This window comes from Myotis yumanensis, unplaced genomic scaffold, assembly GCF_028538775.1.
Source record: "Myotis yumanensis isolate MYYU_CA2020_CCGP unplaced genomic scaffold, mMyoYum1.0.hap1 SCAF_11, whole genome shotgun sequence".
In the NCBI taxonomy this organism is placed as follows: domain Eukaryota; kingdom Metazoa; phylum Chordata; class Mammalia; order Chiroptera; family Vespertilionidae; genus Myotis; species Myotis yumanensis.
This window is the reverse complement of record NW_027223762.1, coordinates 72,198,057-72,222,337: the sequence shown is the minus strand read 5'-3', so window position 1 is coordinate 72,222,337 and position 24,281 is coordinate 72,198,057. Positions and strand designations below refer to the sequence as shown.

At 55.9% G+C, this 24,281-nt stretch overlaps 1 protein-coding gene across 1 annotated transcript in view; it reads left to right on the top strand.

The window, feature by feature from the left end:
* The window catches only part of FER1L5 (fer-1 like family member 5), a 58,554-nt gene extending 34,304 nt beyond the window's left edge, over positions 1–24,250 (top strand). The window contains exons 20-52 of the mRNA XM_070428361.1: positions 7,138–7,262; positions 8,094–8,194; positions 8,867–9,044; positions 9,116–9,271; positions 10,188–10,319; positions 11,135–11,298; positions 11,580–11,694; positions 12,430–12,532; positions 13,085–13,248; positions 13,362–13,881; positions 14,007–14,084; positions 14,928–15,109; positions 15,284–15,475; positions 15,797–15,883; positions 16,767–16,913; positions 16,989–17,151; positions 17,255–17,277; positions 17,884–17,934; positions 18,040–18,141; positions 18,451–18,570; positions 19,065–19,226; positions 19,459–19,550; positions 19,965–20,135; positions 20,300–20,448; positions 20,664–20,803; positions 21,929–22,017; positions 22,245–22,340; positions 22,536–22,677; positions 22,873–22,972; positions 23,048–23,241; positions 23,400–23,509; positions 23,766–23,913; positions 24,023–24,250. Of these exons, the coding sequence (XP_070284462.1) occupies positions 7,138–7,262; positions 8,094–8,194; positions 8,867–9,044; positions 9,116–9,271; positions 10,188–10,319; positions 11,135–11,298; positions 11,580–11,694; positions 12,430–12,532; positions 13,085–13,248; positions 13,362–13,881; positions 14,007–14,084; positions 14,928–15,109; positions 15,284–15,475; positions 15,797–15,883; positions 16,767–16,913; positions 16,989–17,151; positions 17,255–17,277; positions 17,884–17,934; positions 18,040–18,141; positions 18,451–18,570; positions 19,065–19,226; positions 19,459–19,550; positions 19,965–20,135; positions 20,300–20,448; positions 20,664–20,803; positions 21,929–22,017; positions 22,245–22,340; positions 22,536–22,677; positions 22,873–22,972; positions 23,048–23,241; positions 23,400–23,509; positions 23,766–23,913; positions 24,023–24,250 (4,724 nt within the window). The remainder of the gene's footprint in view (positions 1–7,137; positions 7,263–8,093; positions 8,195–8,866; positions 9,045–9,115; positions 9,272–10,187; positions 10,320–11,134; positions 11,299–11,579; positions 11,695–12,429; positions 12,533–13,084; positions 13,249–13,361; positions 13,882–14,006; positions 14,085–14,927; positions 15,110–15,283; positions 15,476–15,796; positions 15,884–16,766; positions 16,914–16,988; positions 17,152–17,254; positions 17,278–17,883; positions 17,935–18,039; positions 18,142–18,450; positions 18,571–19,064; positions 19,227–19,458; positions 19,551–19,964; positions 20,136–20,299; positions 20,449–20,663; positions 20,804–21,928; positions 22,018–22,244; positions 22,341–22,535; positions 22,678–22,872; positions 22,973–23,047; positions 23,242–23,399; positions 23,510–23,765; positions 23,914–24,022) is intronic.
* The last annotated feature ends 31 nt before the right edge of the window (positions 24,251–24,281 follow it).

Sequence of the window (24,281 nt, the reverse complement as noted above, 5' to 3'; positions counted from 1 at the left end):
CCAATCTAGTGAATGTATGTTATAATTGAATTTATTGGGGTGACATTGGTTAATAAAATTATATAGGTTTCAGATATACAATGGTATAATACATCATCTGTATATTGTATCGTGTGTTCACCACTCCAAGTAATCTGGTGGATGTAAAATGGTATCTTATAAGATCTTGATTTTCATTTTCCTGATTACAAATGAAGGCTGAGCATCTTTTCACATATTTACAAACATTTGTTCTTCCTCATCTGTAAAAGCTTATATACCTTTTATCCATTATTCTATTTGGCTGTATTTTTCTTATTGACTTGTATATTATTTTTTCTGGGAACAAACTTTTGTCAGATGTGTGTGCCATAAATATAATTCTCTAAGTTTGGGCTTTTCATTCTCTTAATGGTGACTATTTCTTTATTGAGGTATTATTTACAAACAATAAGATTTTAAGTGTATAGTTAAGTGGAATTTCACACACATACACCTGTATAACCACTATGGGTAGAAAAATAAATCACCCCAGAAAGCTGTCATATTCCCCTTCTCAGTCAGTCTCCCTACCCTGGGGGGCAATCAGTGCTGTGATGGCTATCAATATAGATTCACTAGAGACTTGGTGCACAAAAATGTGTGCACTCGGAGAGGGGGGGGGGTAGGGGTCCCTCAGCCCAGCCTGTGCCCTCTCACAGTCTGGGACCCCTCGGGGGATGTCCACCTGCTGGCTTAGGCCCACTCCCCTGGCACCCCGGGAGCCCTCGGGGGATGTCCACTTGCCAGTGGGGAGCAGGCCTAAGCTGCAGTCAGACATCCTTAGCGCTGCTGAGGAGGCGGGAGAGTCTCCTGCCACCACCTCTGCGTTGGCAGCCGTCAGCCTGGCTTGTGGCTGAGCAGAGCTCCCCCTGTGGGAGCGCACTGACCACCAGGGGGCAGCTCCTGCATTGAGCATCTGCCCCCTGGTGGTCAGTGTGTGTCATAGTGACCAGTCATCCCCAGTCATTCTGCTGTTAGGGTCAATTTGCATATTACCTTTTTATTATATAGGATAGAGGCCTGGTGCATGGGTGGGGGCCGGCTGGTTTGCCCTGAAGGGTGTCCCGGATCACTGAGGGGGTCTTGCTGGGGTGCCTGGCCAGCCCGGGTGAGGGGCTGAGGGCTGTTTTCAGGCTGGCCACACCCTCTTCAGGGTGGGGGTCCCCACTGGGGTGCCTGGCCAGCCTGGGTGAGGGGCTGATGGCTGTTTGCAGGCTGGCCAAGGCCCCCAGTGGGGACCCTCACCCCATGAGGGTATGACCAGCCTGGGTGGGGGCTGAGGGCCATTTTCAGGATGGCCACACCCCCCCCCCCAGACTCCCTTGCCAGATAGTAGAAGGGCAGATAGTATTGTCCTCTCCTTCTCCTCCTCTCCCCTACCTTCCCCTACTTTTCCCTGCCTTCCTCTCCCCTCACATGTACTAAATTTATTTCTTTTATGGCTCTGGCATTTGAGTCATAATTAGAAAGGTCTTTTCCACTCCAGATTTATTAAGGAACTCTCTTACGTTTTCTTCTAGATTTGTGGTTTCTTAAAGTTTCATAACTCATACTTTTTCTCTTTCTGATATATTTTTTCTAGAATCTCTTTATCTTTTCATCCCAAAGATTCTCTATCTTGTAAGTTCAATAACATCACTAGGATATGTCTGGGTGTTGATCCTTCTGGGTCAGTTTTCCCTGGTACATGGTGTATTCTTTCAATATGCAGAGTCAAGTCTTCCTTTTGTTGCTGTTAGTAATGCATTTAGTGTAAAATTTAAATTACTAAAATTCACTTGTTTTGTACAATTCAATGATTTTAGTAAATTTACAATGATTTTTAGTAAATTTACCAGCCATTACCATGCCGAGTTTTAGAACATTTCTATCACCCAAAGATTTCTTGTGTAGTCATTTTCCCCTTCCCATCCCTAGGCCCATACAATTAAGACTCTACTTCTGTCTGTGTGTTTACTTTCCCTGGGCATTTCGTAGAAAGGAATCACACAATATGTGGTCTTTCACTTCTGTCACTTGACATAATGCCTTGAGGTTTATCGCTGGTGTAGCATCTATCAGCACTCCATTCCTTTATATTGCCAAATAGTGTTCCATTGCACATATGTACCACTCATCACTTGTTAGGCCACTTATCACTTGATGAATATCGTTTCTACTTCTCTATTCTTGTCTATTATGAATGAAGCTGCTATGAACATTTGCGTAAAGTCTTTGTGTGGACACAGGCTTTCATTTCTCTTGGATGGATACTTAGAAATGGAATGGTTTTTTAAAAAACTGACAAAATTTTCTGAGGGCCTGCACCATTTTCCATTCCCCCAGCAGCGTATAATGGTCCCAGTCTCTCTACATCCTCACCAGTTTGTTATTATTTATTTTTATAATATTTATTATAGTGGGCATGTATTTTTTTTTTTTTTTTTTTTTTTTCCATGCAAAAGCAAAGAGTCTTTTATTTTAAGCCCGGGCTTAGCTCCTCTACCTTCCTTACTGACGCAGCAGCAGGTGGCAAAGAGAGAGCAGTCTGTTCGAACCAGGGGTTTCATAGAGGGTTGGAGTAGGGGCGGGAGAGGGGGCTGTGCCCCCCGCCGATTGGCCAGGTGCGAGCTGGTGACCCATTACACAGGATGTGGTCATATCGATGGCGTGCACTTCCCTTGATTACCATTGGTTAGTCCAGAGAAATGGTGGGTGTGGCTAGCAGAGGCTCCTTCCGAGGGGGAAGGAGCCTTCGCTGAGCACATGGTTCCATACAAAATGGAGGTCCCTTAATGGATGGGAAGCCGGCCACTCGGCTCCCATGCAAGGCCTGCCACCGTGGGCGTCACCGGGAGGCGGGCCGCCCACCACCCCGCCTGGCCCTTGGGTCTCCCGCTGCTCGGCCCGAAAGTGACTTGGAGGCCGAGGAGGGTGGCCCGGGTCCTTCTGGGCGTCCGCGGGCCTGCACCTATCTGGTCAGGCGCTGCCTCGGCCATGGCTGCCCGTCATCCTCCCTGCCGGATGCCTGCGGGGCCACGTGCCCCGCCGGCGTGGTGGGCATGTATCTTGTGCTTTTAATTTGCATTTTTCTAATAACTAACGATGCTAAGCATCTTTTTGTGTACTCTTTAACCATTCATATATCTTCTTTGGTGATATGCCTACACAAATCTTTTGCCTTTATTTATTTATTTATTTACTTATTTACTTATTTATTGTTAATCCTCACTTGAGGATATTTTCTTCATTGATTTGCAGAGAGAGTGGAAGGGAGGAGGAGAGCTAGAGAGCGAAACATTGATGTGAGAGAGAGAGCGACATCAATTGGTTGCCTCCCATATTCCAGGGATTGACCCTGCAACCGAGGTATGTGCCCTTGACCAGAATAGACCCACCACCCTTCAGTCTGCAGGCCGATGCTCTATCCACTTGAGCCAAATAGGTGAGGGCATCTTTTGCCCATTTTTGAATTGGGCTGTTTGTCTTCTTATTGTTAAGTTGTAAGAGTTCTTTATATATTCTGGATACAGGGCTTTTATCATATACATTACTTGCAAACAGTCTGTGACTTTTTTTTTCAGGTTTATAACTTCATTAGGCAGTCAGCAGTTAATTCTCATCCACATGAACTGTTTGCAGATTTTTATACATTCGTTGGTTGATTCTTGTATGTGCCCTGACCACGGAACGAACCCGCAACCTTCACACATCCGGACGATGCTCTAACCAACTGAGCTAGCTACCTGGCCAGGGCACTTTTCATTTTCTTAATGGTGGCTTTTGATGTGCAAACATTTAATTTGGAAGAAGTCCGTTTTTTTTTTCTTTTCTGGTGTCATATCCAATCCAAGAATTGTTTGCCTAACCCAAGGTCATGTAGGTTTCCTCCTCTTTTTTCTTCTAAAAGTTTTACAGTTTTAGTCTTACATTTAGCACTGTGATCCATTTTGAATTCCTTTGCATTTTCCCCAGCACCATCTGTTAAAAAGACTCTCCTTCCCCCAATGTTCTATTGTTTAGGTTTCCTACTCAGGGGCCCCGTTTGGGTTCCGCAGCTCTTGGTTTTCTTCTGTGTCTGTCTGTCCTTTTCTCCCCAGTCCTTCTTGACGCTTTCCGTTTCCTTTGGCCACTTTTCTGGTTTCTATGTTTCTGACCACATTATCTGCAAGGTCTGCTCTCCCCGGGGCTGCTTTTTCTACTCGGCTTCCTTTCTGTGATGCTTTTGTTTTCCTTGTACTTGTTTTCTGAGTTTTGCTGGCTCCCATTTCCTCATCTGACTCCCCAGTTCCTTCTGGGAGTGTGTTTTTGCTGGCACTCTCTGCTCTCTGCTCTGTCAGGCTGGGCTCCCTGCTGTCTGTCTTGGTCCTCAGGTCTCCACAGGTGACTTCTGCTGGGCCTCACCCCTTGGGGCTCCTGGGGCAATCACAGTTGCTTTTGGCAGTCCTCGGGTGTATTTTGAGTCTGAAGATTATATCTGTCTCCTTGTTTTGCTGAAAATGGAGTTATTTTCCTTCTCCTTGTTGCTTTTGTACGCCATCCAAGAGTAGAAGAAGAAAATTGCCGTTTGTGTCTTCATGCTCCTATCTGACAACCCCAGCCTGGGATCTCTGCTTGTTTATCATCCTGATCATCCCCTCAGTGCCAGGGTCTAAAGCTGATTCCTTCCAACAATTTTGAAAAATTATATGATACTTTCCTTTGAAAATGACCCCCTCCCCTTGTCCCTTGTAATCTCCTTCTCGAATTCACTCTACCATCTGTGGAAGTTCCCATTTTATTCTTCATATTTTTAATCTCTCTTCCATATTTGTCATATCTCTGGGCTGCATTCTACATTTCTTCTAGGGCTTCTAGAAAAGGCTTTAGGCGGCCATTTGATTGACCACTTTTTGGCAGCTCCTGTCCTCCTCTCCACTCTTCTTCCACAGAGTTTGACACACTGCATGTTACATATTTATTTTGTCTTCTTTGCCCCCCACTATTTTTTAAATTCTTAAGTAAACTTTGTATGTGAGTATAACATGTCTGTGGAAAAGTACACCAACCGAGGTGTCCAGTGCTAGGACACTGGCAGCGCTAGGCTTTCTCTCCTGACCCCTGGGCTCAGGTGGTTGCCAAGGCAGACGTGCCCCTGTCACGACATCCAGACCGTGAAAGAGTCCTGACATCCCAGAGGCCCCTGGACTCCCCACCCGCCAAGGGCAATCACTCGCCAAGCCTCCAGTTCGTTTTGTCTGGTTTTTAACTTTATATCAAAGAAATCATATAGGATGTATTCTTATGTGTCTGGCACCTTTTGCCCATTATTTTGTTTGTGAAATTCATTCACAGACCCAGATGTTGCTGGGAGTAGTCACAGCTCATCCTCATTGCTGTGTGGTGTTCCTTTGTGCAAATATACCATCATTTATTTGTCCTTCTACTTCTGAGGGAGAGTTCAGTGGTTTCCAATTCAGAGCTATGACGAATGGCGCTGTGATGAACATATTTCTGTCTTTTGATAATGCCGCGTGTGCCTTGTGGTTGGGTGTGCACCAAGGAGCCGAGCTGCTGGGTCAGAGAGCATGTGCCGGTTCTCAGCTGCTCATTTTCTTGGAACTTTACTTGTGGAATCCTTTGGGACTTGGCTAAAGTTTCATGCCCCTGAGGAGGTTTGTCTTTTTTCCCTCCGGTTACTTGGGGGCCCTGCCAACCGGAGACCACTTTAAATTTTGTGCAGACCCTGCAGGTGACCTGAATGCAGAATGCAGCCTGCAGGAGGGCCCGTTTGTGGTAACAAATTTGGGGAAAATTTCCCTGTCGACTCGCCCCAGAGCCAGGCTGGAGACAGGTATGTTTCCTCACCGTGTTCTTCTGTGTGGGGGTTATTTTTCATTGACTGAGGGATTAGGTTTTGAAGCGCCAGCTTTGCGTGGCATATTACTTTGCTAGGGCTGCCATGACCAAGCACCACAGTCCTGGAAGCTAGACATCTGAAACCAAGGTGTAGGCAGGAGCGGTTCCTTCTGATGGGCCCGAGGGGCAGGTGCCAGGCCCTCTCCCAGCTTCTGGTGGCTGCTCGCGTGTTCGGTGTGCCGTGGTTTGGAGACACAGCACTCCCTCTCTGCCTCTGTCTGCCTCTGTCTCCCTCTGTCTCTGTGTCTTTCAAAGGCCACCATCTCTTTCGGTCTCTCCTCCTCTTATAAAGACACCAGTCATATTGGGTTAAGGACCCAGCCCGCTGCAGTATGACCTCATCTTAACTAATTACAGCAGCAATGAATGACCCTCTTTCCAAATAAGGTCACATTCTGAGGTGCTGGAGGTTAGGACTTCGACATACCTTTGCAGGGGACACAATTCAACCCACACCACGTGGAGTCTCCCGCTGGACTGCCCACCGTGGCAGCACTAGGCTTTCTCTCCTGACCCCTGGGCTCGGGCAGTTGCCAAAAAGAAGTGCAAGTTCTCCAAGATTTGCCAGAAACTCAGAGGGCAGGAGCCAGCCTGCTTCTACTTGCCTCAGACATTCTGCTTTATTTTTGGCTTCTGTGGTTTTCTTCCTTTTGCGTCAACAACACACCTCAGAAAAAGATCCCTAACGTTTCATCTAGGTTCCTCCCTCCGTTCAATAAGAAACATCGCCAGGAACCCAATCATCGTGGGTTTAATCCATGCTTGCCCCGACCCCCTCCTCCACACTGGCAAGATGTCTGCCCATCCCAGCCAAACCCTGGGTCTCCTCCTGAGCCCAGGGCCCACTCCCCCCTGCTTTTCAGGCCACCCAGAGGTAGACCTGCCTCCAGTCATGCCTCTGGCCTCAGTATCTCGCTTGAAGTTAAGGGCATGGGGCTGTGCAGCTAGACACCTGCATTATGCCCGCCTGGTGGTGCCACTTTAGGCACACTACTTCCCAGCCATAGCCTGGGTTTTCCCGCCTGCTCACTGGGGGCTTTGAAGGCTGCGTGACACACCAGCATGATGAGTACTCGATCAGGCGGCCCACCCTCTGGTGGGAGGGCTCCAGTTAGAATTCTTAGCAGATGGCATCCTGGAGGGATGAAGTCGCTCAGTGAAGGTCCTCTGAGGGATACACTGAGAGGAGACCCCCAGAGGCACTCAGACACCACCACCCCCCCCATCTCTGTGTCTCAGGGAACATCTACAATTACGTGCCCTGGTACAACACCAAGCCGGTGGTGGCCCTGACCTCCTACTGGGAGGACATCAGCTTCCGCACGGACTGCCTCAACCTTCTGCACTTCACTCGGGACCGCCTGGTGAGTGTGCTGGCTGGGTGCAGGGAGGACCTGTCACCGAGGGGAGATTTGGGACAGTGAGTCACAGTCGGAGGAAACCAGTCCCTTGGCTCACGCATGCCCTCCTCGCCGAGTGAGGTGGAAGTGCCTGACAGGGGGCTGGGCTCTGAAGACACCAAGATGAGTCAACACAGCCACTGCCCGGCCTCGGGGAGGTGCAGCCAGGGCTTCAGAGGATGTGCAGGCACCGGCCACGGGGCAGAGACTGGGCGGGGGAGGGGAGGTGAAGAGCCGATAGTGGAGGACGTGTTCGAAAAGGAGGTGACATTTGAGCAGAGCCCTCCAGAATGAGGAGTTTGCAGGGGGCATGGGCGGGGGCGGGGAGGGGGGTTAGAGAAGGGAACAATGTGCACAGCATGGGGATGTGAGGTCGAGGGGGGTGGGGCATGGAGGTGAGTGCGAATAAGGCCAGGAAAGCTGGGAGAGGTCAGATCACCAAAGGTCTTAGGTGTCTGTTAAGAAAGAAGCCACTGCAGTTTTAGACAGGAGAGCCAGGTGGTGCCTCCTCCTCAGATAGGACTTTCTCGCACATGGGAAGGGAAGCCCAGCAACGGGACCGGTGCCCCGCCTCGGCCCGCCTACCCTGGCTCCTTCCTGCTCCCCCTTCTTCTGTAGGGGAGTGGGAAGGGTGCATGGGGCCCTAACCCCACAAGGGCCTGTGACAGCTTTGGACTGGCATCCCCAGGTTGCCCCTCACAGGTTCCCAAGTCATGACTGAAAATGTCGGGCGAATCAGCCCTGCAGCTGCCTGGGTGCCCCATGCTCACCTGCTCTTTTCCTCCTACTGGGCAGAAAGCCAATCTGGACACCCTGAAATCTATGCGGAACCCGAGGGACCCTGCCCTGCTCCCCCAGTGGAGGAAACTGCTGAGGGACCTGGTGGAGGACTGCAAGTAGGAGCAGGGCGCCACATCGGAGCGGCCCCCCCGCCCCCCATGGCAATGGCGCCCTTCCCCACCCTGACCCCACCTCCCCAGATTTCTCCCTGGCTTAGACCCAAACAACAGAGCAGCTTCTCCTCTCCCATCAGGCCTTGCAGAAAATGGCCCTCACCTTCCCCACCTCCCCCGCCCCCGCCCTGAGCATTGTCCCTGCTGTTCCCACTCCACACCTCGTGCTCCCACCAAACCAAGCCTCTCAGTGTTTCCAGACAAGCCCTGCCCGGCCCAGCCCCACACCTTCCTTCCCCCTGCTGCTCCTCTCCACATGCCGTCTTCAGGGCTCTGACTGTTCCAGAAGATTCCTTGTAAGGCCTCTGCCTGCCCCTCACCCCACTTGGACCCTCACTGCTGCACCTCAGGGTTTGGTTGCCTCACACCCCTCTCCAAGAGGTGTGAGCATAGGCCTGGCTCCTGCAGGGACTGGGAGGGCGGGTGGGGGTGGGGGGTGAGAAACTGGGGACCAGGCCTGCACTGAGCAGGCTTCTCAGGAGGGGTGGGAAGCGCTCCCTGCGTCAGGCCAGCAGGGGCTGGGCAGGATCTCGAGTCCAGGAAGGGCACGTTGGCCCCAAACAGGGCCAGAGGCCACGCATGGCCCAGCCCTCTCCTTCCTGGTCCTGGCCACAGGCGCCCTCTGCCCTGCATGACCCATCAGCCGAAAGCCACGGAACTGGACGGGAAGAGGTGGCAGCTCCGTAACCTCCTCCTCAAGGAACTGGCCCAAAAGGCCAAGGAAGTCCAGCCTAGGGACATGGTGGCCACCGTGGAGGGCTGGCTATACCGCCTCAACGCCGTGCTCCCCGAGGTGGGCGCTGGGCCCCTGGCCGGGAGCAGGCGCGGAGCCGGTGCACGGGTCTGACTCTCCTGCCGCGGCAGCCCCAGGTGAGCATCCCGGACGTGGTGATCTGGCTGATGGCCAAGGAGCAGAGAGTGGCCTACGCACAGGTGCCCGCCCACAGCGTCCTGTTCTCCCCGACGGGGGCTCTGCACTGCGGCAAGTTCTGCGGGAAGACACAGACGCTGCTCCTGCAGGTGCGCAAGTGGGAGTCCTTGGGCAGCTCCGGTCCTGGTGCGGGGAGGCCAGGAGCACCCCAGGGAGACTCCCTGAGCTCTGGGGGGGGGTCCCATGAGCCTCCCCTCCGGCCTGCCCCTGCCTGCTCCCGGGCCTTTTATCAGGTGAATGGGGTGGAAGTTTCCAGAGGAAGGAAAGCCCATCAGCATGAGGCCGACGTCCAGTCCATGACCCAACAATGTCCCCTGATTGCCTCCTCTGTCATCTTCACACCACACTTAGTTCCTCCTTGTTCTCTTTCCCCTGGACCACAGTTGGGCGCAGCCCAAAATATGCAATGACTATAAGGTTTGGGCACCAGCCCATCGTATCAGATATAAGCCATAAATAAGACTACCACCACTCTGACCACAGCCCCTGCTTCCAGCCCGCCCCCAGCCCCGGAGGCAGGTGGGGACACGTACCTGGCTTCCCACTGCGTCCCAGAGAAGGTCCAACCTCCCTGGCCTGACCCCAGTCACCCCTCCTCCTCCGTCCTCTCAGGCCCCATCCTCTCAACAGTCAGGCCACACTGGGCTCCCCCACACCTGCCTGCCCTCTGCCCTCCTGCCATCTCGAGGCCCCTCTTGTGCCCTCTGAGTCCTTCTCATCCTGCAAGAAGCACTGACACTTGATCCCTGGCTGTACTGCTCGCTGGATCGCTAGGACCACTGTCAATGTCACCAGCATCCCTGCTTCTTCCTGGCAGCACTACCCCTCTCCCCTCAGCCCCAACTAGCGTGGGGTCATATGTACAACCATCGGCTAGCTTGGCTCAGTGTGGGGCCCCTGCTCCCGGGGCTCAGGGTGAAGGAGCAGGTGTGTGCCCCTCCCTCACCTGCACCCCTGCCCCCGGGGGGCCCACACCCCTGTGGGCTTGACCTGCCGCTGACTCAGCACCCAGAGGGTGAAGGGCGGAAGGACTCGCTCCCGGCCCATCTCCGGGTCTGCATGTGGCTGGGCAACGTCACAGACAGCTGGGACCTGCAGCTGCTCCGAGAGGGCCAGGTGGTCGTGTACGCGGAGACGGTGAGCGGCCGGGGTGGGGGGCGAGGGGGACAGAAGCAGGGGAACTGCAATGGCCCGGCACTGAGAAAACGTTCCCAGAGAATCGGATTCTGAAGGGGGTCTGATGGAGAAAGGCAGCAGAGCGACCGCAGACACTGCCCACTGGGGTCCCTGGTTCACAAGCCACAGGCATGTGGTCGCTGAGTGGTCCCCTGGGGCCGGTCACTCTCTCCCTAGTGGAGATTTATGGGGAGTTTATCCCTGTTAGTTCAGAGCATGTGAGTGAGTGAGGCCCCGGCTTGCAGGGGCCTGTCCATCACCAGCCGGGCAGCCTGGGGCCCCGCACCCCCAGCTGGGTCCTTCAGGCCAGGCTGGTGGTCTCAGGGAGAGGGAGGCCTGGCACTGTTAGAGGGACAAGAAACGGGGCGCTTTCCCACAGGGCAATGAACCCAGGGGGTGGGTGAACAGGGCTTAGGCTAAGCTGTGAAAGCAGAAGGGAAGTGGATTTAGAGTTTCAGGCTTTGTAATTTACTGAATTAAACACATTTCATGGTTCCTAAGTTGTGTGTAGCAGTTGGGCATATAATATGCGTAACCAGCTCCTTTGTAGGGCTTGGAGATGCTGAGATGGGGATCCCACACACCCAGCAGGCGAACCTACAAGAAAGGCCCCGAGGTTGCAAAGAGGAGGCAAATAGTGGAGCAGGAGGGCCCCTGGGGTCAGCAGTGACAAGGCAGACAGGCCCCATCGCAGGCACCGCCAGGGTCTCTGCGGTCCCACTGTGTGCTGGGGAGGCAGCAGATACTGACAGCCTTCCCTCCACTCCCATCCCCAGTATGAGAACCAGGCCAAGTACAAAGACCAGTGGGGGCAGCAGGGGCTGTACCAGTGCCCCAACTTCTCTGACGTCCTGGGGCACAAGGCTCTCCCCAAGGAGGACTTCAAGGAGCCCTCGGGATGGCACTGGGAGGGGAAGTGGACGGTGGAGCCTCAGAGGAGGTAAGTCTTGGGTACAGGGCCTGGAGCCAACACTTCTTTCTTCCGGGAGGCCAGTCAGCAGCAGCCTAGACAGGCAGGCACACAGCCACTGGAGCCCTGCCCTAGGGTTGGGGTGCCCAGGCAGAAGCTGCCCACCACCCTGCCCTGCAAGCCCGCCCACTGCCCAGCCTTGCCGAGCAGGTGGGGTTCACAGGAGGGAGCACTCGGCCAGCAGAGGAGGGCCCCAGGGGTCTGGAAGTTTGGGGAGATGTGTTGGGAACTCGAGGTGTCGCTGCCCCCAGACTCCTCCTGGACACAGACATCAACAAGAGCCAGGTGCTGGAGGAGGTGTATGAGAACCAGCAGCGGGACCTCGCGGGGGCCTGGGTGCCGGCAGCCACCCCCAACACCGACGTGGTGAGCAGGGCGAAACCACCTCGGGGTGCGGGGGCAGTGCAACCAGATGGCCACCTCGGGAGCCGGGTTGTCCAAGTGGGAAGAGCGCTAGACCGGGGTGGCTATCTGAGCCCGTCCCCCTCTGTGTGGACCCTGGGCCAGCACTGATGATGGCTCCAATGAGACGGCCTCCTCAGGGGGAGGAGAGGCGGGGGCTGGGGCTGGTCTCGGCAGAACCCGCTGTGACGATGGGAACGGTCTATGTCTGCGTTGTCCACGTGTGGCTATCGAGGACTTGCAACATGGCGTTGTGAGGGGGACGAACTGCACTGAGTTTTGTTTCACTTCATTGATTTCAATGTAAGCGGCCCCGGGAGGCCGGCGACTGCTGCACAGGACAGGGCGGTCTACCCCTCACGCTGGGCTCCCCTGGGCAGGCGGCCGCTGGGCTGGGGCCGGCGGCAGCATCCAGGTGGCAGCCGCGCTCAAGTTTGCTTCCAGTCATTTCCGTGGTTATTTCCTATTTCTGGGGAGTGATGCTGATTTTCCACTGAGAGTGGACATATAAAGTTTCCTTTTAAAAATACGTTTATTTATAGTTTGAAAAGGCGAGTCGGTAAAGGCATATTCAGTGACTGTGAGTGGCTTTAGACGTAGCAAGTGCCGTCTGCTCCCGGTCGAGCAAATGTGCGGGCTGGTGAGTGAAGGCGGCCCCTGGCTCAGACACCCCTCAGCCCGCCGCCTCTCCACCCGCAGAACGGACAGCCTGTGGAGGCGCGGGAGAATGTGAAGTGCCCCCAAGGCTGGCACGTGAAGAAGAACTGGACTGTGGAGCTGAACCACGCGGTGGACAATGAGGGTCAGTCCTCTGCTCACAGGGCAGGAGGGCCTGGAGCTGCCAGGGTCCGACACTGCCCACAGCCTGAAAACAGCCAAGCTCCCGGGTGGGATGGGCCTGAATTCCTGGGGGTCCCCAGCCTCCGGAGAGCAGGGCTTGACCCTCCCCACAGACCTGGGCCCAGTTCTGAGACAGGGCAGGTGGGACGCACCTCTCAGTGCCTGAGCAGGGATCTGGCTCTGGAGCCGGGATTCCCCCCGGGGGCTGCAGGGAGGTGCCCTCAGCAGGAAGTCTGAAGACCTGGGCTCAAGACCCAAACCCTGCCACTCATGAGCCGTGGGACCTTGTATGGGTCACATGACATCTGAGCCTCACCTTCCTCATCTGTGAGATGGGCAGCTGGGCCCAGGCCACCGAAGTGACAATGTGACCACACCTTCGAGGGCCAGAGAGACCTGGACATGAGGGCAGTGCTGCCCCTGTAGCCTGCCTTCTGGGGCCCAGCTCTCAGGCTCCTCCCAGCCTCCCAGCCTGTGGGACCTAGGCACCCACGCCACGGCCCTGCTCCTGCAGGCTGGGAGTACGGCGTGGGGATCCAGCCCTCTGGCCTACCTCCGGTCTGGAACTCAGTGGAAAAGACCTACTACTCCTGCCGCCGGCGGCGCTGGGCACGTGTGCGCTGCCGGAACCACGGGAAGCTGAACCTGGAGCAGGAGACGCTGTCCTTCCTGCAGCTGGTGAGGGGCCACCTGGGCGGGAACATGGCAGGACCGCTGGCAGGGCCCACCCCGGGCCATGCAGGAGGCTGTCCCGGCTGTCCTCCCTGCAGGACCACCCCGGCCCAACCCAGGAGGAGGAGGGCTGGGAATACGGCACCATGGGCTCCAAGTTCCACCTGAACCCTCAGCCCCAGAGCCGGTTCCGCCGCCGCTGCTGGCACCGCAGGCTGGCCCCCAACAAGGACAAGGGCATCGCACCCATATTCCTCCTGGAGGGATCCTTGGTAAAGCTCAGAGGGCCGGGCGCCTCCTCCCAGCATCCACCCCCTGGAGCCTGGGCCCAGGGAGGCATGGCAGCAGCAGATGCCCTAGGCTGGGGCACTGACAGCTCAAGGGTGGGGAGTCTGCGTCCTGGAGCCACATTGTCAGGCTTTGGAGGGTGGAGCCCAGAAGGGCAAAAGGGGGACCTGGGCATGGGCACCCAGGAGCCTCAGGGAGACTGTGGTGGGCAGGGGAAGGATCAGAAAAAGCAGGAAGAGAACAGGCCGCCGTCACGGGGTCTCAGCAGAACGCTCAGGGGCTCCTGGAAGCCTGCCCCGGAGGACACCCCGCCGCCGCCCCACCTGCCTTTCATCTACTGCGTCTTCAACAGTGAGCACTTCTCTGAGAGCCGTGCCTGGGTGGTCTCTGAGGCCCCGCATCTGACGGCAGGGAGAGGGGAGGGCTGGGGTGGAGTCCCAAGGGCAGGTGACAGAGTCCACTCCTCTCCTACCCAGAGCCCCACTACTACCAGCTTTTCTGCTACATCTACCAGGCCCGGAACCTGATGGGCAACCAGATCCAGACATTCCAGGGTAGGTGGCAGCACCTCTTCTCCCCCAGCTCCCCAGGGGCCCAGGATAAAAAATATGGCAAAGGAAGAGGGTGACCAATATGCAGACCACCCCCCAACTCCCAGCAGCTCATGGCCCTGGTTTGGGGAAAAGACACAAAAACAAGGAATACAAGGCAAGGCTGTTGTTGGGGTGTGTCCCCAGTGCTGTGGAACTAAGAGGGGAGTTGGGGAGGCATCACCTCGGGGGACCACTTAGCTGGCCTTGAACAGGGAGGAGTTCATGAAAGCAAAAGAGAAGTGACCATTTGGAAAACTCATGTGTCCCTGGAGCTGGACAGATGAGGGGTAGGGAGGAGGGGTGGCGATTTCTGGAAGGTTCCAGGTGGGTCAGTGCTCTGCCCTGTCCTGCTGGTGGCTGTGTAGGGAGCCAGGTTGCTGGAGGAGGGCTGAGCCGGGCAGTGTCCACTGGGCACCGGCACCTGTGTTGAGAGGCTATTTGATCCTGCCCGATGCCAAGGCCGCTCGCCAGTGCTGTGAAAAGGCAGCCACGTGTAGCTTGGTCCTCAGAGCTCCTCCGGAGGAGCCATTGGCCCTCCTCCTCTGTGCCACCCAGCCTCAACCATAGCAGTGTGAAACAGATGTGGGTGGGACCAGTGACCCTTGGCCTCTGCCTATCCGTCCCTTTGCTCTGCGGCTTACACTGAGGTGGCTTCAGCACAGCGGTCAGTGGTGGGACTGCCCCGCCTGGGCCTCCCTGGGAGACGCCCTAGGGTTGGGGCCCTGACAAGTGGTCCAGTGGCGGCCGGAGAGGAGAGCTTCACTCAGCTCAACATGAGACTCGCCCCTGTCCCCCACCCTCCAGAGCCCTTCGTCCGGTTGGTCTTCTTGAACCATAGCCAGTGCACCCAAACCCTGAGGAGCTCTGCAGCCCCCACGTGGGCCCAGACGCTCATCTTCCAGCACCTCCTCCTGTACGAGAGCCCTCACGACACCAGGGAGAGCCCGCCGCTCGTGGTGCTGGAACTGTGGCAGCGGGACTCGCGGGTACAGCGGACTGGGCCGGGCAGAGGAGAACGTGCTCCAATGGGCCTGGCTCGCAGGGCATCGTGTACACATACCTGTTAGCCCTTTCCCTAGACTCATGGGGATCCCAGGGGAGGAGCCAGGAGCCAGAATCCGCTAGCTTGGAACCTTGTTCTGCAAATTTTCTCCCTCTAGGGCAAGGAGAGCTTCCGGGGACGGAGCATGTGGCCCCCAGTGGTCTGGCTGGATGTCCAACATCGGGTCTTGCCCCCCATGAGGTGGCATCCCTTTGCAAAAGAGTTGGGGGAGGAAGAGGGCGAGATCTTGGCTTCCTGCGAGCTGATCCTTGAGACTGAGGTACTGGGACAGAGGGCCCTGCTGGGAGGTGTAGTACTCAGTGCCCCACCTTGCCTCATGCCCCTGCTACATGTTCCCACAGCCAGTGGTCCCTGACTCCACCTACCCCCCGCCCAACCCACTCAGAAAGGCCTGGGGCCTGGAACCAGAACTCAGGGCCTGTGGAACCCAGCCAGCCTGCTCCCCTAACCTAGCTCTCCAGCCACCATCTGCCCATGGGCTCGGGGGCCACCTCAGTTGAGCTCTCTCAGGGACCTGCTCGAGTTGTGGATGGAGAACAGTAGGAACAGCCCAATGGGGCCTCGTGCTCCCTGCTCTCTCACCTCATCCCTTCAGAGTCTCAGAAGGAAGCTGCCAATCTTAAGTGTTCCCTGGAAGAACGGGGTCTTCACACTCCCCAAGAGCATGCAGCCCACGCTAAGGAAAATGGCGGTGGAGGTGATGATGTTTGGGGTGGGGAGGTTGGGGGGGTGGGCAGGAAACGTGGAGCTCTGCTGACCCTCCTGGGGTGGTCCTGACCCCCAGACCCAAAGCTGAGATGGAGGGAGATGAGAGAATGAACAGCAGCTCTGAGAGGACATGTTTAATTATTTTATTGCACACTTGCTGCAGGGAGTAGACAGGGGACTCCTACCGGTGGTGGCATCTGAGCCGCGTGCTGCCCCGTGGCAGGGCTGCTCTCAGAGAAGGAAATGGGGCTTTGAGAGACAGTGACATGCGCCCAGTGGAGACCAGAATTGGGCCAGGCCCTGACTCCAAGGCCAGACGAGTCTCCTTTCTTTGAGAGTAGCATGGAAATCCCCACGTGGGAACCTATGCAACTGCCACAAACCTGGCAACGAGCAAAAGATGGTCAGGCCTGCGGGCACTGGATTCTCCCCCCAGGTGAGGCCCAGGCTGGTCCTGAGAAGGGCCTGACCAGGAGGGGCATGGGCATCTCCTGGGTGCTCAGTGTCTGCCAGTTGAGGGCAATCACAGGGTGTGGGCCACTGAATGGCATGGCGCTCTATGGAAGACAAGTCAGCAATGAGTAGCTGACATTAGGAAACCTGAGAAATCTGGGTACCCCCTGCTTGTGGGGGCCTCAGGAGCTTCCTCCTCAGAGAACTGATGGGAGGCCAGACAGGGAAGGACAATGCCTAAGGGCAGTAGAGGGCAGTGAAGGACAGTCACAGTGGCCAGAGGGCCCCTCCCTCAGGAGGGAGGAGTATCCAGGCTGAGGACAAGCACTGACCCCTGGCCCTGCGTACTCCCTGATGCACCATCACTGCCAGTACAGACCCCCCCCCCAGAGGTGCTGTCGCCCCTCCCTCTCTGGCAGGTCCTGGTCTGGGGGCTCCGGAACATGAATCAGGTGCGTTCCCCCCAGCTGCTGGTGGAGTGCTGGGAAGAGGCCCGGCAGACAGAGCCCATCAGGGACTTCCAGACCAACCCCAACTTTGCCCAGTCGGTCCTCTTCCTCACACTGGTAAGAAGGCCCGGGCAAGGGCTGGGCAGCCCACTCCTCAAGCGAGGTCTCACGGTGCCGCTCTCTGGGCTGCAGTACATGCCCACGGAGGAGGCCTACGCGCTGCCCCTCGTATTGAAGGTGGTGGACAATAAGGACTTCGGCCAGCAGACCCTGGTGGGCCAGGCCAACATTGACTCCCTGCAGCCCTACTTCTGTGACCCCTGGGCCTCGGACTACGTGCCCCCACGGCTTCCAAGTACGTCCTTACTCCTAGCCCTTCCCAGGCCTCACCAATAAGCAGGCACAGGGAGGGACAGGGACCTCCCGCCTCCTGAGATGCACGATTGCTTTCTCCACAGAGTTGTCAGTGAACAAGCACCAGGTAAGTGATGGGCTTGAGGCCCTACCTTCTCCCACACCATTTCCAGGACCCAGCCCTTGTCCCTGAGGGGCTCTGCTACCTGCGCCCCCGGGGAGGCTAACAGTACACGACAATTCTAAAACAGTGAGTCTCACCTGGACTGCATATTTGAATTGCCCGTGAGTTTTAAAAAATTCTGAGCCAGGCCACTGACCAACTCCATCAGAATTGCTGGGGGCAGGGCGCAGGGTCAGCATTTTTGTCAAGATCCGCCCCCCCCGCCCCCCCCCCCCCCGCCCCCCGTGATTACGATGCTCTCGGGGTTCAGAACCACTGCTCTAGAGCAGCGCTTGTCACCTGAACGCACAGGAATCCTTGGGACCTCTGGTGCAAAAGCAGACTCTGAGGCAGTCGATCTGGGGTGGGCCTTGAGGTCCTGCTGTTCTGAGCCCTTCAGGTTCAATCTGAAGCTGTGGGCAATGAGAATAGGAACTGGGCGCACCCTCCTCAGAATGAAAGACCTGTGTGCGGTCAGCCCTGACCTCCACCCACTCCTCTCAGGAGGCAGGTGGTGGGTGGGCTGTGGGGTGCCCGGCTCTGCCCGACTCACCCCCTCTCCTTTCCCAGTTCCTAGATGACCTCGTTGAAAGGTTCTGCTTCAAGTCCAGCAAAACTGAGGTGATGTGGGCTCAGCCCAGGGGAACCAGGAGCAATCCCAGGTAGCTTGGGAGGCAGGGGAGCACGAGCCTGGGCAGAGGAAGGCCAGCTGCCCCTCTTCCTCAGGATGAAGACGAGTATGAGGTGGACTGGTGGAGCAAGCTGTTCTGGGCCACAGGGGACGGCAAGTCCCTGAAGTACAAGGACAAAGACTACCACACCCTGGAGGTCTGGAAGCCCCAGGAGGGAGACTGCCGAGGTGGAATAAAACCTGTTGGGCAGCCAGCAGACCTAGCCCTGATTCCTCTGGGAACCACGGTGTGGGGGGGTTTCCTCATTGCCACCCCACTCCAGGCCACACCGCTACCAGCCTCACCCGTTCAGGGACCAAGGCTGCCCTGGGACGGCTGAGTGGGCAGACACTTGGGAACAAGACCTGGCAGCTGGTGGTCCCTCAACCCCCGATCCCAGGAAAGGCCCTCTGGTCAAGCCCGGGCCTGCTCCCCAGCAGCCTGGGTCCCACGCACCCTCCTGCAGGTGTATGACTGTGAGCTGGAGGCTGTGCCAGCCTTCCAAGGCCTGCAGGACTTCTGCCAGACCTTCAAACTCTACCAGGAACAGCCCAAGTCAGACAGCCCTGTGGTCGGAGAGTTCAAGGTGGGTGTCTAGTCCGGCTTAGCTGCCCCTTCTCCTCATGCCCATCTGTCCACAGAAGACTCTAATAAAAGCCCTGGCTCTATATGCTCTTTGTAGGATGGGGCAGGGAGGGCTTGAAAAACCATTTCAGAAGTGGGGAAGCAGACTGACCTATGCAGGGTTCAGAAGGGTAAGGTCTGTCTCATCCCAGCTCTGGCCTATGCACTTTCCCAAGGCCCAGGAGCTTTAGAGAAGTTCAGACCTGAAGGGATGGGGCTGAGATGGGAACTGGGAGTTCACATCAGCAGAGACTGGCAAGCACAATTCCTTTGCCCAGTGCCTCCTAAACACAAGTGGTCCCTGTACAGCATCTCTGCTGTGCCTGCCTCTCCCCAACCACATGACTTTTGTCCCTACTACCCTTACATGCTCACTCTTCTAAGCTCAGCCAGGGCACCTCTTAGAGGGTTCTACAGAGCCGGCTGCCAACACTAATCTCCCCAAAACACATACAGGGCCTTTTCCGTGTCTACCCCTTTCCTGAGAACCCAGGAGCCCCCCAGCCCCCCCGCCAGTTCTTGGTTTGGCCTCATAAAGAGGACTTCCCTCAGCAATGCCTGGTGCGGGTGTACGTGGTACGAGCAATCAACCTGCAGCCCCAAGACTACAATGGCCTGGTAATGAGCAGCCCAAACCTGCAGTGCCCATCTTCCAGGGCCCCACCCAGCCCTGACACCGTCCACACCTGCCTAAAGCCCATGTCCTAGAGCTCCCTCAGGCTGCTACCACCCTGACTGCCCCCTCCCCACAAGCTCTGTCTGGTGCAAGGGGCTCATTTCTGCCCCGCTCCTGCCCCCCTGGCCTGACTCTCCATTTCCTGTCCTTCCCTCACTTGTGCCTAACCCCCAGTGTGACCCTTATGTGATCCTGAAACTGGGAAAGACAATACTTGGCAACCGAGACATGTACCAGCCTAACACCCTGAATCCCATCTTTGGCACGTGAGCTGCCCCAACTTGCCCAAACCCCACTCCTCCGCTCCCACCCATGCAGCGCCAGGAGAAAGCCCAGAAGTAAAGAACTTGCATTCCCCTCTAGCCGCCCAATTCCTATCATGGAGCCTTACACACTAAAGGTGCTCACCAGATGGGAGATGAACGGGTGGGTGGCCCAGTTCTATCCTCACATGCCCTTTGGGAAGGGAGGAGCCAGGTCCCACCCACAGGCCTATCAACACTTGTTTCCTGCCATACATGGTGATGGTTATTAGCAGACAACAGCCATCCGGGCTCTGTTCTCCATGGTCACAGGACCAAACCAGGGGCTGGAGCATGGCCCGAGGGGCAGAGATGCTAGAGGGGAAGCAGTAGGTAACATGGTCTCGGTCTCTGTGGTCTCCAACGCCATCCCACCAGGATGTTTGAACTGAGCTGCACCATCCCCCTGGAGAAGGACCTAGAGATTGAGCTGTATGACTTTGACCTGTTTTCACCTGATGATAAGATTGGCACCACAGTCATCGACCTCGAAAACCGACTTCTGTCTGGCTTTGGAGCTCGCTGTGGGCTCTCCCAATCATACTGCCTGTAAGAGCGGGCCTGACCAAAGGCCAAGGCATAGAGAAGGTGGAGGAGGGAGCCCATAGCTGGGAACCAGGGCCTGAACCTGTCTCTCCCTGCCTCCACTACTGTCATCCTGCAGCCGAAAGCTGTCCAGGCCCCACACCTTTTCCTCCCACACATCCCCACAGGTCAGGACCCTTTAGGTGGCGGGATCAGGTGCCCCCAAGCTTCCTCCTGGAACACCATGCCAAGCGCAAAGGATTGCTTCCACCTCTGTTCAACCCTGATGGTGACTCTGTTTTTTACAATGGGAAAAAATTCAAGCTGCAGAGCTTTGGTGAGCACTGCATGTGGCCAGAAAGCACAGGCCCAGGCCTCAGAAACCAGGGAGGCTCCAGGATGGAAGAGCTGCCAGAGGGCACATCTTTCTCCTTCCTCCTGCAGAGGGCAACTATGGCTACCATTCAGGCTGGGCATGAGGAAGGTGGGGGCCTACCTGAGAGAAGGGAAGACTACTGACCTCAGGATCCCCTCCTGTCCCTTTCAATCTAGAGCCCCAGCCCCCTACTGCTCGTTACTTGGGCCCCAAAAAGGAGCGCCTTGCACTGTACCTCCTGCACGCCCAGGGGCTGGTACCCGAGCACCTAGAGACCCGCATGCTGTACAGCAGCAGCCAGCCAGGCATTGACCAGGTATGAGGCCAGAGGGTCTGGAGTGGGAGACAGGGGCACACCCATCTAGGACACAGCCCAGGAGGGAAAGGAGAAGCTGGGCTTTCAAAGATGCGCAGGGGCAGAAGACATGCACGCCTGCACGTTAGTAAGCAAGAAGTTCCAGTGATGCCACTTAGAACGGAGAGGGTTAGAGCTGGAAGAGTCATATACAGGACACGGAGGCTGTGCGTCCACAGTAGGACGTGCTGAGGCGCCCTGGCAGCCAAGACCAACCCTGCCTCAGTCTCTCCTGAGGGAGGGCAGGGCAGCAGCACCAGGTTTGATGTGCAAACATCACACATCTGGTTTGGCTACTAGTTGCAGGAAGCCAGAGCAGAAGGAATAAAAATCTCAAGGGCCTTATTACCATCCACCCTCTTGCCACCAGAATGGCTCCCTTCACTCTACATTTCTCAAGCTGATACCACATTCTAGACAAAGTTCTCTACTTAGCATTTTTTTAAAAAGCATTCTCACTAAACCTGTTTTCAAAACAAAAGAAAAAATTAGGTCAACTTCAAAAAAATAAAAATGAGGTCAGACAGCTTGAAAGAATATGTTTATCTTTCTTCCAGTGTTGGCAGTTCCACCTCTTCCTTTTCCCCCCAAGTGTCATCCCTCTTAGACCTCTGTGCTTTGTGATAGCTTCATACCCTCGGGCTGTGGTTGCACATCCTAAAACAATCTGGAAATCTGGCCTGGCAATCTAGATTACTCTGACTCAGGGTCACTAAGCTGGCTAATAAATAAAAGCCCAACACCATTCTGGAGCTTTCTAGAAGCTTCTAGCATCACCTGCTAAATGGCATTAACCCTCCAGACTCGTTACAAGAGACGTCCCAGCCCCATGACCATCAGCCTTAAAAGTCATCATACCTACCAACCTGACTGCATCTTCTCCAGGCCAAAAAAAAAGGAAAAGGAGGAAGCTGGTGGGCAGTTGCCTGACTTCCTGTCTAAAGTCTTTCCATCTCAGATACTGTACCCCACCTCTCAGTGCTGGGAACATGGCCTCCACAGACCTAAGAACCTGGAACAGGGATCCCCAGACCAGCACAGAAGACAGGCTAGGAACCCCTGCCAGCTAACCCATCTCTGCTCCAGGGAAAGATACAAATGTGGGTGGACATCTTCCCCAAGAAACTGGGGCCTCCTGGCCCCCCAGTCAACATCAGGCCCAGGCAGCCTACAAGGTGAGTGTGGGCGCACTTCCCTATCTCCGCACTTCCTGGGGGCAGGCACCAGGGTTCCCAGTACTGAGCAGCTGGCATCTTTCCTCTGCTGGGAATCCTGGGACTCCCTTGCCGCCAGTGCAGCATGAGTGTGGGCATGGAGGGTGGCCACCCAGGCCAGTCTCCCTCACCGAGGCTGCTGCTGGGCAGTGAGTCCTTGGCAAAGCCTCAGGGTGCCATGGCCGCAGGTATGAGCTGCGCTGCATTATCTGGAAAACTGCTCACGTGGACCTGAAGAGTGTCAATTTGAGTAACGAGAAGATGAGTGACATCTACGTCAAAGGGTGAGGCAGAGGTGCAGGGCTCCAGCACAGCTCCCCAAGTCCTGTTCTAGCTTTTCTGTGGGTCCTCCTCGTCCTGGGATGACATCTCCCCACTTCCACTGCACCTGGTGTCCACTGGGCGGCCCTTCCCAAAAGGCTCCAGCTCAGGACTGGGGACAGTGCACATGAGCCCAGGTGAGAGGACTCTGACCCCAGGTGGCTATTCGGGCTAGAGAAGGACATGCAGAAGACAGACATCCACTACCAATCCCTGACTGGCGAGGGCATCTTCAACTGGCGGTTCATCTTCACCTTGGACTACCTGGTGGCTGAGCAAATGTGCGTCCTGAGTGAGAAGGTAATGAACGTGGAGGTGGGCTTCTCTTCCTGCCCCTCCCTTCAGAGACTTGCAGTTGCACCAGAACACTTGGAATGAAGCCTCGGCAGAAGCCCTCTTCCTGGACAGTCCATCATGCTAGGTGTGGGCTCCTCAGAGGGCCAAGGGGACTCTCCTAGGAGAGTTGCGGTGACACACTCCTTTGCCATCCTTCAGAACTACATATGGAGCCTAGACCCCCTGGTGATGAAGTTTCCGGCCCGGCTCATCATCCAGATCTGGGACAATGACATCTTCACCACTGATGACTTCCTAGGTGAGCTACTGGCCTGGGGCCTATTACCTCAGGACAGGGAGCTCCTTTGTGCCAACTGCATCTCTCTTGGCTCAGGGGTCCTAGAGCTGGATCTGTCTGACATGCCCTTCCCGGCCCAGCACCCAAGCCTGTGCTCCATCAGGATGATGGATGCTGACCCCAAGTGGCCCCACCTCCTCCAGCACAAGCGCTTCTCCCTCTTTAAGAAGAGGACTGCAACCGGCTGGTGGCCTTGCCAGGTCCTCGAGGACGGCAAGTGGCGCTTGTCGGTAGGAACTGGGGAAGGTGTCTACTGCACAGGACTGCTGTGTCCCATCACTGGCTCTAAATCCTTGGGGGCCGTACCTAAATCCCTCTCCCTTTGTGGGTCCTGGGAAGATGTTCCTGCGACCATAACTCAGCCTCCCACCCCTTGCGGTGTTTCTAGGGTAAAGTGAAGATGACACTGGAGATTCTGTCCAAGGAGGACGCCTTAATCAGGGCAGCAGGACGTGGCCAGTCAGAGCCCAACCAATACCCTACACTCCACCCTCCCCCGTAAGGCTCCTTATTCAGAAAGCCGAGCTGCTGAGCCTGGCCGTATACCCAGGGTGGTGGCCAGTAGCCACAAGTGGAGGGGTAGTTACTTCCCACCACCTCAGCTCAATGCTGTCACAGTCGGGAGAGAACAGCCAAGGGGAGAGGGGGAGATGGGGCAGAAGTTGCTTTTTAAAAAAGAAAGGTCTTTGCCTTGGAAAACTTGATCTGAAGGTCCCCTTTGTCCTCCATTCTCGGACTCAACGCTCATGGACAGGCGCACCAACACCTTGCTCTCATGGTTTCAGTCACCTATTAGAAACTTCTGCTATGTTTTCTGGAAACGCTACCGCTTTAAAATCATAATCATGTCAATCATATTGATTATCGGGCTTATGCTGTTCAGCTTCATGTACTCAGCTCCGGTGAGTGATGCCCCTGGGGACAGGGACAGAAGAACTGGTTGCTCTTGGGCTGCCTCTGGAGAGAGCCTCTGGTTGCTACCTTCAGCTGACTGTTGCCTATTCCCTCTAGGGCTATTTGGCCATGAGCTGGATCAAACCTGAGCTTCGGCTGACTTCACCTAAGGATATGTTCACCAATATCATCAATTCACTGAACACCAGAAAGGCCAGCTCTTCCAACCTCACTACCCCACGTCCTACCCTAAAGTCTACAACAGGCCGTCAGCTGAAACTCCTGCAGGAACACATGAATCACCTGCGACATATTTTTCCAGAACTCCCAGCCCCACAAGGCTAATTTGGCCAGGTTTGCCTGGCTTTTCTTTGCC